The sequence below is a fragment of the Hypanus sabinus genome, chromosome 14 (assembly GCF_030144855.1).
Source record: "Hypanus sabinus isolate sHypSab1 chromosome 14, sHypSab1.hap1, whole genome shotgun sequence".
Lineage (NCBI taxonomy): Eukaryota > Metazoa > Chordata > Chondrichthyes > Myliobatiformes > Dasyatidae > Hypanus > Hypanus sabinus.
In genome coordinates, this window is record NC_082719.1 from 102598917 (window position 1) to 102614862 (window position 15946).

The 15946-nt window shown below is 43.0% G+C and overlaps 1 protein-coding gene across 5 annotated transcripts in view; it reads right to left on the reverse strand.

Moving 5' to 3' along the window:
- LOC132405029 (mitogen-activated protein kinase 4-like) overlaps positions 1-15946 on the reverse strand; it is a 93218-nt gene that overhangs the window by 18321 nt on the left and 58951 nt on the right. For all 5 annotated transcript variants that reach the window (XM_059989729.1, XM_059989727.1, XM_059989731.1 and 2 more), the window contains one exon: positions 6630-6831. In XM_059989729.1, the coding sequence (XP_059845712.1) occupies positions 6630-6831 (202 nt within the window). The remainder of the gene's footprint in view (positions 1-6629; positions 6832-15946) is intronic.

Here is a 15946-nt window from a genome sequence, read left to right on the forward strand (position 1 = left end):
CCAGCTCTTGACTTCACCCCTCCCCCTCTCCAGGTTTCACCTATCACCTTGAACTTCTTCCTCCCCTCCCCCCACCTTCTTGCCCTAACTTCTCATCTTTTTTCCCCAGTCCTGAAGAAGGGTCTCGGCCTGAAATGTCGACTGCTTACTCTTTTCCATAGATGCTGTCTGACCTGCTGAGTTCCTCCAACGTTTTGTGTGTGTTGCAAAACTTAAAACTGGGCTTCTGCAAATCAGCAGGTTTGAATGCAATGTTTAGGAGAAGTTTGTATAGGTACATGAATGGGACAGTTACAGACAAGGAACTTAGTCAGCTCCATTGTGGGTACTAGTCTTCGTGCTGTCCAGGACATCTTCAAGGAGTGATCCCTCAAAAAAGCCGCATCCCTCATTAAGGACCCCCATCACCCTGGACATGCCCTGTTCTCATTGTTACCATCAGGGAGGAGGTACAGGAGCCTGAAGACACACACTCAATGATTCAGTAGCACCTTCTTCCTCTCCACCATCTATTTCTGAATGGAGATTGAACCCATGAAAACGACCTCACTACATTTTTATTTCTATTTTTGCACTACTTATTTAATATAAATCAAACTATTATATAATTATTTTACAAAGAATTAAAACTAATATAAAATAACTATTTTATATATTAAAAACTTGCTTTAATTCATAGTTCTATTTTTTCTATTAATATATATTTCATTATACTGCTGCCTCAGTGATAACAAATTTCATGACTTATACTGGTGATATTAAACCTGTTTCTGATTCTGATTCTGAGGGTCTAGGTACAGGTCGATGGGACTAGATGGAATAACAGTTCGGCATGGACTAGATGGGCTGAATGGCCTGTTTCAGTGATGTAGTGCTCTATGACTGTATGACTCTAAGATCACTCTATTCCTTCCCTCCTACATAACCCTCCATTTTTCCTTTTGCCCTCGTGTCTGTTGCTTGTGTTGTTCTGCTGAACCTGGTGGCATACTGTGTTGGTAGTGGAATGTGTGGAGACACTTGTGGCAGCCTCCAACACTTCCTTAGGATGTGATTGATAATGCAAATGATGAATTTCACTGTATGTTTTAATGTAGCTGTGATGAATAAATCTGAATCCATTAATATGCCTGCATTCTGTTTACAGCCCTTGGGAGATTGCTGAAATAATTGAATATATTGAGTTGTGAATGTGGTTATGACCACCAAACACACAAAATGCTTGAGGAACTCAGCAGGTCAGGCAGCACCTGTGGAAAGGAATAAAGAGTCAACATTTACTGTCAAGTGTTGTGACGCTTCTTGTGCCAATGTGATATGCCCACACTTACTAATCTATATGTCTTTGAAATATGGGAGGAAACTGGAGCAGCTGGAGGAAACTCACATGGTTGCAGAGAGAATGGACAATCTCCTAAAAGACTGTATGTTATCAGATTATTTACATTCTAACTTTGTACAAATATGATATTCATCAATGAAATATGTGGCTTAGAGATTTAATTCTAAAGGTTGAATAGTCGGATGGTGCAAGTCCACAGATTCACCACCCTCTGGCTAAAGAAATTCCGATTTATCTCTGTTCCAAATGGACATCCCTCTATTCTGAGGCTATGCTCTCTGGTCCTAGACTCTCCTACTATAGGAAACATCCTCTCTGCATCTACTCTGTCTAGGTCTTTCAATATTGCGTACAATTCTCTCATTCCCTTTGTTCGATTTACAGGAGGGGTTTGGGCTGATCCCTGGTTTTATTTATATGAACATAAACTTTATTCATAATAAAAAGAAATTTCTATCAGAATAAACTGTGCAATATCTTCCCATTCTTACGTTCACAGATAATGTGTTAAGCTATTCCATTCCTTCAAACCACTGGATTGTTGCTACTCATGAGTCTCCCTGGAGTGATATACTGACTATTACAATAGTTGAGAGACTTCCTCCCCCAGCCTGGCCCCTCCCTCTCCAATAGGACTGGTGCTCTTCCTCACCGAGCTTCAGTGCTTCCCTCAGCACATACTCCTGCAGCCTGCACCGTGCCAGTTGGCAGCATTCCCCTCGATGTGTTGGCAGACCAACAAGCTTTGGGAAGACCAAATGCAGTCTTCCACAGAGCTGATGATATACCAGCCACACTTGATGTCCATCTCTGAGTGAGCCCCTAAGAACAGAGAGCATCCCTCCCTCCAATTGCTCCTTTCCCGGACTGTCCTATCACTTGCCGGCCCAGCCGCCGACAGGGGGCCCTGTTCATTTGTGTCCATTCACGTTCAGGCTGGGGAGGCTGGCTTCAGTTGCTCTCCATTGAGTCTGGTTAAACTGGTAATTCAGCCTAGACTTAGGGGTTTGAATCTACTATCTGGTATGGAGTGGCACTGCGGACATGATGCACAGGATGGAAAAGACTGCAGAGGGTTGCAAATCAGCCAGCTCCATCATGGGCACTAAACTCCTTGGCATCACGGACATCTTCAAAAGGAGATACCTCAAGAATGTGGCATCCATTATTAAGGACCTTCATTACCCAGGACATTCCCTCTTCTTATTACTACCATCAGAGAGAGGCACAGGAGCCTGAAGATACACACTCAATTTTTCAGGAACAGCTCCTTCCTCTCCGCCATCAGATTACTGAATGGACAATGAACCATCCGATGAACACTACCTAACTGTTTTTGCTCACTTTTTGGATGAATTATTTAATTTAAAATTTTTATAGATATATTTCTTATTGTAATTTATAATTTGTTTCTATGTATGACACTGTACAAACCAACAAATTTCATGATATAAATCTGATTTTCAATCTGAATCTGAGGCTGAGTGTTTAAATGACTGCGCCAGAGGAATCTGGAGTACTTGAGTGGACCACAAGACCATAAGACATAGGAGCAGAATTAGGCCATTTGGCCCATTGAGTCTGCTCTGGCATTCAATCATGGCTGATCCTTCTTTTTTATCTCCTCCTCAACCCCAGTTCCCGCCCTTCTCCCAAAACCTTTGATGTCATGTCCAATCATGAACCTATCAATCTCTGCCTTAAATACACCCAATGACCTGGCCTCCACAGCTGCATATAGCAACAAATTTCACAAATTAATACCTTTTGACTAAAGAAATAGTACGACTGACCAGTCAGTGAAGGATCAGAGTTTCCCATCCTGTTGCCCTTTCGGCCTGTGGGACAACACTTTGCAGGACCAACGGTCAGGGTTCAATTCCCATCACTGTCTGTAAGGAGATTTCGCATTCTCCTGGTGAACTCGTGGGTTTTCTCTGGGTGCTCTGGTCTTCCACCATCATCAACATTATGTGCTGTGTCGTATAACATGAGTGATCATGGTCTCTTGACCTGACTGTTCCTGGAAAATTTTTCCCCATAAGTAGTTTGTCATTGCTTTTTTCTGGGTAGTGTCTTTACAGGATGGGTGTTTTTACCAGTCATTATCAATACTCTTCAGAGATTGTCTGCCTGGTGTCAGTGGTTGCATAACCTGGACTTGTGATATGCACCATCTGATCATATGACCATCTACCACCTGCTCCCATGGCTTCATGTGACCCTGAGTGGAGAGGAGGGCTAAGCAGGTGCTATATCTTGCCCAAGGGTGACCTGCAGGCTAGTGGAGGGAAGTAGCACCCTACACTGCCTTTGGTAGAGATGTATCTCCATCCTACCACCCTGCTTTCCTAGCAGGTGTACAGGTTGTGGGCACCGGAAGCATGGTGATACCTACAGCTGCTCCCAGCACATCCTCGGACTGTGTTGGATATTGACACAAACCACACATTTCACTGTACGTGCTAGCAACATGTGATGAATCTAATTACCAGTTTCTTCAATGATGAAGAATTGATTATGAGAGTTAAGGATGTATGTACATGCCATAAGCTCCAACAATACATCGGTTATAAAGAATAATAGACTGTTCAGAAAGAACAGCCTCTTATCAGATACACTGGCTATCATCAACACAAGAGATTCTGCGGATGCTGGAAATCCACAGCAACACACACAAATTGCTGGAAGAACTCAACAGGTCAGGCAGCATCTATGGAAATGAAAGTTCCTTTGGGCCAAGACCCTTCTCCAGGACTGGAAGTGAAGAGGGAAAATGTCAGAATAAGAAGGGGAAGGCATACGAGGTAAGAGGTGATAGGTGAAGCCAAGTGGGGGGGGCGGGGGGTTGAAATAATCTTGAATGTGAGAGGTAAGGGTAAAGGGCTGGAGAAAATAGAATCTAATAGGAGAGCAGAGTGGACCATGGGAAAAAGAGAACGAGGAGGGCCACCAGAGGGAGGTGATAGGCAGATGAGAAGAGGTAAGAGGTGAGCCAGAGTGGGGAAATTGAAGAGGGAAGAGGGAGGGGGAACAATTACCACAAGTGGAAAAATTGACATTCATGCCCTCAATGAGTGAGGCTAATCAGACAGGAACAGTGTGAGTTTCTGGGAAAAATGTGGAAGGTGCAGGATAGATGTATTCCTTGTTTTTGGAATAGTCAAATAGCAAATAGTGTGACTGTGGCTGACAAGCGAAGGCAAATATAATGTAAAAGCAAATGAGAAGGCACATGACAAAGCAAAAATTAGGAGGAAGCCGGAGGATTGGGAAGCTTTTAACCCCTATAGAGAGCATCTAAAAGAATCATTAGGAGGGAAAAGATGAAATATGAAAGCAAGCTAGCAAATAATATTAAAGTGGATAGTAAAAGCTTTTTCAAGTATGTAAAAAATAAAAGAGAGATGAGAGTGGATAAAGGACTGCGAGGAAATAAGGCTGGAGAAATAATAACTGGGGACGATAAGATGGCAGATGAATTAAATGAGTATTTTGCATCAGTCTTCACTGAGGAAGACACTAGCAGTGTGCCAGTTGTTGAAGTGTGTGAAGGAAGAGAAGTGGGTGCAGTTACTATTACAAGGGAGAAAGTGCTCGAAAAGCTGAAAGACCTAAAGGTACATAAGTCCATACCTGATGATCTGCACCCTAAGGTTCTGAAAGAGGTAGCAGAAGAGATTGTGGGGGCAATGGTAATGATCTTGCAAAAACTGTTGGACTTTGGCATGGTGCCGGAGGATTGGAAAACTGCAAATGTCACTCCACTCTTTAAGATAGGGGGAAGACAGCAGGAAGGAAATTACAGGCCAGTTAGCCTGATCTGAGTGGTTGGAATGATGTTGGAGTCAATTATTAAGGATGAGGTTATGGAGCACTTGGTGACACAGGACAAGATAGGAGAAAGTCAGCATGGTTTCTTAAGGGAAAATCTTACCCAACAAACCTGTTGGAGTTCTTTGAGGAGATTACAAGTAGGATAGATAAAGAGGATGCAGTGAATGTTGTATATTTAGACTTTCAGAAGGCCTTTGACAAGGTGCCACACATGAGACTGCTTACCAAGTAAGTTAAGAGCCCATAGTATTACTGGAAAGTTACTGGATGGTTAGAGCATTGGCTGGTCGGTAGGAGGCAGCAAGTGGGAATAAAAGGATCCTTGTCTGGTTGGCTGCCAGTGACTAGTAGTGTTCCGCAGGGGTTGGTGTTGGGACTTCTTTTTATGGGGTATATAAATGATTTAGGTGATGGAATAGATGGCTTTACTACCAAGTTTGCAGATGATACAAAGATTGGTGGAGGGGGCAGTTAGAGTTGAAGAAACAGGTAGGCTGCAGAAGGATTTAGACAGATAATGAGAATGGGCAAGAAAGTGGCAAATGAAACACAATGTTGGAAATTGCATGGTCATACACTTTAGTGGAAGAAATAAATGTGCAGACTATTTTCTAAAAAGGGGGAAAATCAAAAAAAATTTGAGATGAAATGGGACTTGGGAGAACACACTAAAAGTTAACTTGCAGGAAGAGTTGGTGGTGAGGAAGGCAAATGCAATGTTAGCATTCATTTCAAAAGGTCCAGAATACAAGAGCAGGGATGTGATGCTGAGGCTTAATAAGGCACTGGTGAGGCCTCACCTTGAGTATTGTGAACTGTTCTGGGCTCCTCATCTAAGAAATGATGTGCTGGCATGGAGAGGGTCCAGAGGAGGTTCACAAGGATGATTCCAGGAATGAAAGGATTATCATACAAGTAACGTTTGCTGGCTCTGCATCTGTATTTGCTGGAATGTAGAAGGATGAGGGGGATCTCATTGAAACCTTTTGAATATTGAAAGGCCGAGACAGAGTAGATGTGGAAAGGATGTTTCCCATTTTGTGGGAGTCTAGGACAAGAGGGTCTAGCCTCAGGATAGAGCTGTGTCCATTTAAAACAGAGATGCGGAGAAATTTTGTTAGCCAGAAAGTGGTGAATTTGTGGAATTTGCTAGCACAGGCAGTTGTGGGGGCCAGGTTGTTGGGTATATTTAAGGAAGAGCTTGATAGATTCTTGATTGGACACAGCATCAAAAGTTACGGGAATAAGGCTGGGGAATTGGGCTGAGGAGGGGAGAAAAAAGGATCAGCCATGATTGAATGGTGGAGCAAACTCGATGGGCCAAATGGCCTAATTTTGTTCCTGTATCTTATGATCCTCCAACTTGATAGCAGAAGAGGCTATGGACTGACATGTCACAATGGGGGTGCGGATTAATTTACTAAAGGTAATTCGACTCAGTCTTTTATACCTTTCCCAGTTGAACATCTGGCTCTGGCTTGCTTCCATCAGTAGTATGTCATCTATCTCGTCTTCAATCCTGAAAGGCTGCTGAGACACTGGCTCATCCTGTGGGCACGAGTAAGGGCTCATAAAGGGATGCGCCAAGCTCTCTTCCGCTGTTAAGCGATCCATCGAGTTAAACGTCAGGATCCTTTCCAGGAAATCGATGGCTGTTTCAAGTAGATAGTATCTGTTACTTTTGCAAACACTACATTTTGTTATCCCAACACAAAACTGATACACTGATAAAAATGACAAACTGGGCTTGTTTGAACCACAAACATGTGATGTTTACTCAGTACTTGAATATACACTGATTGCAAAAAAAAAGCTAGAAGTAATGTTTTCATTCCTCAGTAGAGAAGCTTGGTAATGACATTTCCTTTGATATATCAATCTTTATCCTGAATGCCCATTATGTTTTGCAAAAGCAGATATCATTATCAGCATGAGCCATGCCTTAAGGTGTAAATCATGGGGATAATGGACAATGCCTTCCTGAGACAATGCTGTGTGTAGATGTGCTCAGTGGTGAGGAAGGCTTTGCACACCTAGGGTTACCCATAACCCTCTATTTTTCTAAGCTCCATGCAGTCTCTTAAAAGACCCTATCATATCTGCCTCCACCACAGTCGCTGGCAGCCCATTCCATGCCATCACCACTCCCTGTGTAAAAAACTTACCCCTGACATCACTTGATTCTGGAATGGTTCCAGAAGATTGGAAAATTTTAAATATCACTCCACTCTTCAAGAAGGGGGAGGCAGAAGAAAGGGAATTTAAAGCCGGTTAGCCTGAATTCTGTGTTTAGGAAGATGTTGGAGTCAATTGATAAGGATGAAGTTATGGAGGACTTGGTGACACAGTACAAGATAAGAGAAAGCCAGCATGATTTCCTTTTGAGAAAATATTGCCTGATGAACCTGTTGGAACTCTTTGAGAAGATTACAAGTAGGATAGATAAAGGGGATATAGTAGATGTTGTATATTTGGACTTTCAGAAGGTCTTTGACAACGTGCCACACATGAGGCTGCTTACCAAGATAGGAGCCCATGGTATTGCAGAAAAGTTAGTGGCATGGTTAGAGCATTGGCTGGTTGGTAGGAGGCAGTGAGTGGGAATAAAAGGATCCTATTCTGGTTGGCTGCCAGTGACAAGTGGTGTTCCACAGGGGTTGGTTTCGGGACCAGTTCTTTTTATGCTGTATATCAATGATTTAGATGATGGAATAGATGGCTTTGTTGCCAAGTTTGCAGATGATACGAAGATTGGTGGAGGGGCAGGTAGTGTTGAGGAAACAGGTATGATGCAGAATGACTTAGACAGATTAGGAGAATGGGCAAGAAAGTGGCAAATGAAATACAATGTTGGAAAGTACATGGTCATGACCTTTGGTAGTAGAAATAAATCTTTATCTATGCTTGTTAAGAGATAGCAAATGACTCAGAAAGATAAGAAGACCAGTAAATGCGAACCAAAGGAACCTTGTGTAACTGATTAATTTGAAACTGAAAGTGAGATTTGCAAACTATTCTGTATTCTTGTTATCCACAGATCCAAGGTGATTGGAGGAAACTATAACTGGAATATCAGAGGTAGTTTTTTTCCACAAAATGTTAAGTCCCTGGAACACCTTGCCGGGGTGATGGTAGAGGCTGATAAATAGGGATGTTTAGGAAACTCTTGGGTAGGCACATGGATGTAAGAGAAATGGAGAGTTACAGGCTGTATAGGAGGTTTAGGATTCTGATGTTTTTGTTTCAACGTTTCATGATTGTTTAATTAAGCAGTAATAGAACAAAAAAATGTGGAAACAGAGCTGTGGTAGGGGAAGGAAAGAAGAAACAAAGATGGCAAGCCAACATGTTCAGTCCTTCTTATACTATTGATCTGAGACATTCCATTCAAAAGTATAGATAAGAGTTAACCAATCAAATAGCCCTTATTCAAATAATGCGATACCAGGAGTAACTTCCAGAACTTACAAAGAACTGTAACTACCAGGGGACACACTGAACAACTGGATATACAGAGCCTATAAAAAGTATTCACCATCCCCCCCCCCCCCAGAAGTTTTCATGTTTTATTGCTTTACAACATTGAAGCACAGTGGATTTAATTTGGCTTTTTTGACACTGATCAACCGAAAAAGACTCTTTTGTGTCAAAGTGAAAACAGATCTCTACAAAGTGATCTAAATTAATTATACAGAAAAACACAAAATAATTGATTGCATAAGTATTCACCCTTTTTAATATGACACACCAAGTCATTACTGTTGCAGCCAATTGGCTTTGGCAGTCACATAATTAGTTAAACGGAGATCTGTTTTTGGAGACCTGTGTGCAGTCAAGGTGTTTCAAATGAATGTAGTAAACATACACCTGTATCTGGAAGGTCTAATTGCTGGTGAGTCAGTATCCTGGCAAAAACTACACCATGAAGACAAATGGACACTTCAAGCAAACTTCATGCGGAGTTTATTGAAAAGTACAATTCAGGAGATGGATGGAAAAAAATTTCCAAGTCACTGAATCTCTTTGGAGTACAATTAAGTCGATTATCAAGAAATGGAAAGAATATGGCACAGCTGTAAATCTGCCTAGAGCAGGCCATCCTCAAAAACTGAGTGACTGTGCAAGGAGGGGACTAGTGAGGGAGACCACCAAGAGACCTATGACAACACTGGAGGAGTTACAAGCTTCAGTAGCTGAGATGGGAGAGACTGCGCATACAACAACTGTTGCCCGGGTGCTTCACCAGTCATCACTTTACGTGAGAGTGGCAAAGAGAAAGACACTGTTGAAAAAAACCTCACATGAAATCTTAGCTAGAGTTTGCCAGTAGTCAAATGAGAGACCCCAAATTTAGCAAGAAGAAGGTCCTATGGTCTGATGAAACCAAAATTGAGCTTTTTGGCCATCGGTCAAAATCACACCATCCCTACCATGAAGCATGGTGGTGGCTTATCATGCTGTGGGGATGCTTCACTGCAGCAGGCCCTGGAAGGCTTGAGAAGGTAGAGGGTAAAATGAATGCAGTAAAATACAGGGAAATCCTGGAGGAAAACCTGATGCAGTCTAAAAGAGAACTACAACTTGGGAGAAGATTTGTTTTCCAGCAAGACCCCAAGCACAAAGCCAAAGCTACACAGGAACGGCTTAAAAACAATGAAGTTAATGTCCTGGAGTGGCCAAGTCAGAGTGCAGACCTCAATCCAACAGAGAATTTGTGACTGGACTTGAAAAGGGCTGTTCACTCACGATCCCTATGCAATCTGACAGAGCTTGAGCAGTTTTGTAAAGGAAATGGAAAATTGCACTGTCCAGATGTGCAAAGCTGATAGAAACCTAATTACTGCCAAAGATGCATCTACTGCATTGGTGCTGCTTCCTGCACCCATGAGGGATACGCCAACTTCATTCACTTTGCCTCCAACTTCCATCCTGCTCTCAAATTTACCTGGTCCATTTCTGACACCTCACTCCCCTTTCTGAATCTCAAACAAGAGAAAATCTGCAGATGCTGAAAATCCAAGCAACACACACAAAATGTTGGAGGAACTCAGCAGGCCAGGCAGCATCTAGGAAAAGTGTACAGTCAACATTTTGGGCTGAAAACTATTTAGTCCTGCCAAAGGGTTTTGGTTGGAAACCTCAACTGTACTTTTTTCCTAGATGCTGCCTGGTCTCCTGAACGCCTCCAGCATTTTGTGTGTATTGCCTTTCTCAATCTCTCTGTCTTTCTCTGGAGACAGATTATCTACTGATGTCTATTACAAATCCACCGACTCTCACAGCTACCTGGACTATCCCTCCTCCTATCCTGTTACTTGTAAAAACACCATCCCTTTCTCTCAATTCCTCTGTCTCCATGGCATCTGCTCGCAGGATGAGGCTTTTCATTCCTTAATGAAGGAGTTGTCCTCCTTCTTCAAAGAAAGGGGCTTCCCTTCCTCCACCATCAACAATGCCCTCAACCACATCTCTTCCATTTCACACAAGTCTGCTTTCACCCCAACCTCCCGCTACCTTACCAGGGATAGGGTTCCTCTTGTCCTCATATACTTCCCTACCAGCCTCTGCGCCCAGCACATAACTTCTGCCATCTCCAACAGGCTCCCACCTCCAAACACATCCTTCCCTCACCCTACATTCTGCTTTCTGCAGGGATCGCTCTCTATGCAGCTCCCTTGTCCATTCATCCCTCCCCACTCACTGATCTCCCTTCTGCCACTTATCCTTGCAATTGGAAGAAGTTCTACATACTGCCCCTACACCTCCTCCCTCACTACCATCCAGGGCCCTAAACAGTCCTACCAGGTGAGGCGACACTTCACCTGTGAGTGTATTGGGGGTCATATACTGTGTTCGGTGCTCCCGGTGTGGCCTCCTCTATGTAGGTGAGATCCAACATAGATTGGAAGTCTGCTTCACTAGGCACCTACGCTCTGTCCACCAGAAAAAGCGGGATCTCCCAGTGTCCACCATTTGACTTCCACTTCCCATTCCCATTCCATTGTCCATCCATGGCCTCCTTCACTGTCATGATGAGGCCACACTCAGGTTGGAGGAGCAATACCTTATATTCCATCTGTGTAGTCTCCAACCTGATGGCATGGACATCCCCCACACCTCTCCTTCACCAAAGCCCATTCCAATTTCCCTCATTTATCTCATCTCCTCGCATGCCCATCACCTCCATCTGCTGCTCCTCCCCCCCCCTTTTCTTTCTTCCATAGTTTTCTGTCCTCTTCTATCAGACTCCCCCTTCTCCAGCCCTGTATCTCTTTCACCAATCAACTTCCCAGCTCTTTACTTCAACCCTCCCCCTTCAGGTTTCACCTATCCCCTTCCCCCACCTTTTAAACCTCCACCTCAGCATTTTTTCTCCAGTCTTGTTGAAGAGTCTCAGCCCAAAACTTCAACTGTACTCTTTTCCATAGATGCTGCCTGGCCTGCTGAGTTCCTCCAGCATTTTGTGTGTGCTGCTTGGATTTCCAGCATTTTCAGATTTCCTCTTCTTTGAGATTGGTCTGCTAAATACTGATTTGAAGGGGGTGAGTTGTTATGCAATTAATTATTTTCTGTTTTATAATTGTAATACATTCAGAACAATTTGTAGAAATTTGTTTTCACTTTGACATGAAAGAGTCTTTTTTTGTTGGTCAGTGTCAAAAAAGCCAAATTAAATCCACTGTGATTCAATGTTGTAAAACAATAAAACTTGAAAACTTCCAAGGGGGTGAATACTTTTTATGGGCACTGTACATACTGTGACCACTGAGGGACACACTGACCAATTGTGTTTACATACTGTGACCCCTGGGAAACAGACTAAATAGTTACATGTATATATGGTGGGTAGTTATATAAAATGCAAGCAGGCATAGATTAAAAATATAGAAACACAGAAATTCTGCAGCTTATTACAGACCCTTCGGCCCACAATGTGGTGTAGACCTTATAACCTACTCTAGAAGTTGTCTGGAATTTACCACTGCATAGCCCTCTATTTTTCTAAACTCTATGTATCTATTTAAGAGTCTCTTAAAAGAGTCTGTTATATCCACCTCTACCACCATTGCTGGCAGTGCATATTACTCTCTGTGAAAAACATATCTCTGACATCCCCCTTGTAACTTTGGCGAAGAAAGTAACAATTATTCAGTCTAATCCAACGGAGGAAAGAATCAAATTGATCATGGAGTAAGGTTATGTAGATCAGCACATCACTGTCCCATTGTCTTGTGCTGTATTCTGTGTTTCTATGTGATAGGATATGATATTATTGAATATCAAGGCTCAAGAGGCCTTGTCATCCACACCTGTTTAGTTAACATTTTGGCCATAATATACACACACATCAGCAATGTGAACATGCAGAAACAGCAGTGTAAACCTGCAACAAGACCATTTTTTCTGCAGGTATCAGTGCTGTGAAATTCAAAGTTTGAAGTAGAGTTATTGTTAAGGTATGTTTCTGTCTGTAAGACCAGAAGACAGGCAAGCAAAGTTAGTCCATTTATTCCATCAAGTCTGCTCCGCCATTCCATCATGGATGATTTATTAACCCTTTCAACCCCATTCTCCTTCCTTTTCCCCATAACCGTCGACACCCTGATTAATCAAGAACCTACAAACACGAGAAAATCTGCAGGTGCTGGAAATTCAAAGTGACGCACACAAAATGCTGCAGGAGCTCAGTAGGCCAGGCAACATCTATGGAAAAGAGTAAAAGTCAACATTTTAAGCCAAGAATCCTGATGGAGGACTCTCTGGCTAAAGAAAGGACAGAGGTTTCCTCAAATCTGCTCCACCTCTCCCTCTTTTAACGGAGAACCGCTTGATTCCTGAAAAGATCTCCCATAGAAAAAAAAGACCACACATAAAATGCTAGAGGAAATGGAAATTTTCGTTAATCAACATACAGAGGTCCCAACTAGATTGAGTGTGATACTGGATCTACCATTAGGGACTAAGACAGGACAAGTGACAAATTTGTGTAGGGGAACACTTTGCATCTAGTAATCACAATGCCATCAGTTTCAAGATAATTATGGAGAAGGACAGGTCTGGTCCCTAGGTTGAAATTCTAAACTGGAGAAAGACCAATTTTGATGGTATCAGAAATGATCTGACAGGTGTGGTTTGGGACAGGTTGTTTTCTGGCAAAGGAAAACTTGGTAAGTGGTAAGCTTTCAAAAGTGAAATTTTGAGAGTACAAAGTTTGTATGCTCCTGTCAGAATAAAAGACAAGGGGAGCAGGTTTAGGGAACCTTGTTTTTGAGAGATATTGAGGCCCTGGTTAAGAAAAAAGCAGGTATAGGCAGGCAGGAACAAATGAGATACTTGAAGAGTATAAGAAATGCAAGAGAACACTTAAGAAAGAAACCAGGTCTAAAAGAAGGCACGAGATTTCTCTAGTAGCCAAGGTGAAGGAGAATCCTAATGGCTTCTACTGTTAGATTAAGAGAAAAAAGACAGTAAAGGACAAAATTGGTCCTTTGGAAGATCATTGTGATTATCTATGCATGGAGCCAAAAGAGATGGGGAAATATTAAATAGATTGCTTACATCTGTATTTACTTGGGAAGTGGACAGAGTCTAACGAAGTGAAGCAAAACACAGTGAGGTCATATACTGAATACAGGTTACAGGGGAGGTGGTGTTTGCTGTCTTGAGGCAAATTATAGGACAACTCCCCAGGACCTGACAAACAGTTCCCTTGGACCTTGTGGGAAACTAGTGCTGAAACTGCAGTGGCCCTAGTGGAGATATTTAAAACATCATTAATGACAGGTGAGGTGCCAGAGGATTGGGGGATAGCTAATGTTGTTCCGTTGTTCAATAAAGGCTCTAAACATAAACCAGGACATTATAGGCTGATGAGTTTGACATCAACTATGAGTTAATTTATTGGAAGGTATTCTAAGGGACCGGATCTATAACTATTCAGATAGACAACATGGTTTAGTAAGTTGTAGGTCATATTTAACAAATCTTTTAGAGTCCTTCAAGGAAGTTAGCAGGAATATTGATGAAGACAAGGCAGTTGATGTTGTCTGCAAGGCCTTTGACAAGGTCCGACATGATTGTTGGTCAAGAAGATGCAGATGCTCGGCATTCAAGCTGAGGTTGTGAATTGGATTAGGCATTGGCTTTGCAAGGGAATCCAGACAGTGATAGCAGACGGTTGCCTCTCTAATTGGAGGCCTGTGAATAGTGGGGTGCCACAGGGATTGATGCTGGGTTTGTTGTTGTTTGTCATCTATAGCAGTGATCTGGATAATAATGTGTTAATTGGATCAGCAAATTTGCGAATGACACCAATCGAAGCTTGCAGGAGGATCAGGATCAGTTGGAAAACTGGGCAGAAAAATGGCAGAAGGAGTTTAATGCAGACAAGTGTGAGGTGCTGCACTTTGAGAGGTCTTAAACTGTGAGCAGTAGAGCACTGATGAACATGGTAGAACAGAGGAATCTGTGGATACAGATCCATAATTTCCTGAAAGTGGCACACAGGGTTGTAAAGTCATAAAGTCACATTAGGTCATAAAAGCTTTTTGCACATTGACTTTCATAAATCAAAGTGTTGAGTGCAGGAGTTGGGATGTTCTGCTGAAGTAGTACAAGACATTGGTGAAACCAATTCTGGATTATTGTGTGCAGTTATGGTCATCTACCTACAGGTGCCCATGTGATCTCTGTCTTGGAGAACGGCATCAGAACATCTTTCAAGAACTTGAACCCTTGTAAGGTGTCAGCCCTGATGCTGTACCTGGTAGGGCTCTAAAAACCTGTGCTAACTAACAGGCAGGAGTGTTCAAGGACATTTTCAATCTCTCACCACTGCAGTAGCAGGTTCCCACCTGTTTCAGAAGTGCGACGATATACCAGCGCCCAAGAAGTGTAGTGTGAGCTGCTTCAATGACTATCGCCCAGTTACATTCTCATCTACTGAGATGAATTGCTTTGAGGTCATGGCTAGAATCAACTCCTGCCTAAGCAAGGTCCTGGATCTGATGCAATTTGGCTATCACCACAATAGGTCTACAGCCGATGTAATCTTACTGTCTCTCTATTCAGTCTTGGATCACCTAGGCGATAGTAATACCTGCTGTTTATTGATTACAAGGTTGTCAAGTGAGGAGTGGAAGTGGGGACAAGCTCCCACTATCTAAGCATGCTCCTCAAATAGCCTCTGACAACCCAGCCCAACTCCTGGCCTTCGCGTCTGACTTAGCCTCTAAGCCCGGCGAAACTGTTTCTACTGACAGGAGAAGGGGCAAAGGTGGGTCCTGGTGCCTTAAAACCACTGCTTCGAGTAGATGTAGCTCGTCAGCCTGGGAATGCAGTCCATCTAAGAGAGGGAAAACTCTGATTTCAAACTTCTGCTGCCTTGCGGCCATACCCACTTATGGGAAAGGCTTCGGGAGTAAACCCTGAAGACAAATCTGGAGCTGCAGCCCCTAAGGAAGTCCGATGTTGTCTTCAACCTCACTCTGGCAACTCCTGCGACGTCACCGGTGCCAAGCTGTATCGGCCCTTGCCCTTCCCTTGGACAACATCGGCGGCGTGGAGAGGGGAGACTTGCTGCTTGGGAACTGCTGGTCTTCCATATAACCTTGCCCAGGCCTGCGCCCTGGAGAGGCCTAAGCAAGACTTTCCAGGTGCAGATCCATGATCTCCTGAGACAACAGATGCCATCCATTGTATTGATTATAGCTCAGCGTTCAACAGAATCACACCCTCAGTTCTAATCAACAAGCTCTGAAACCTGGG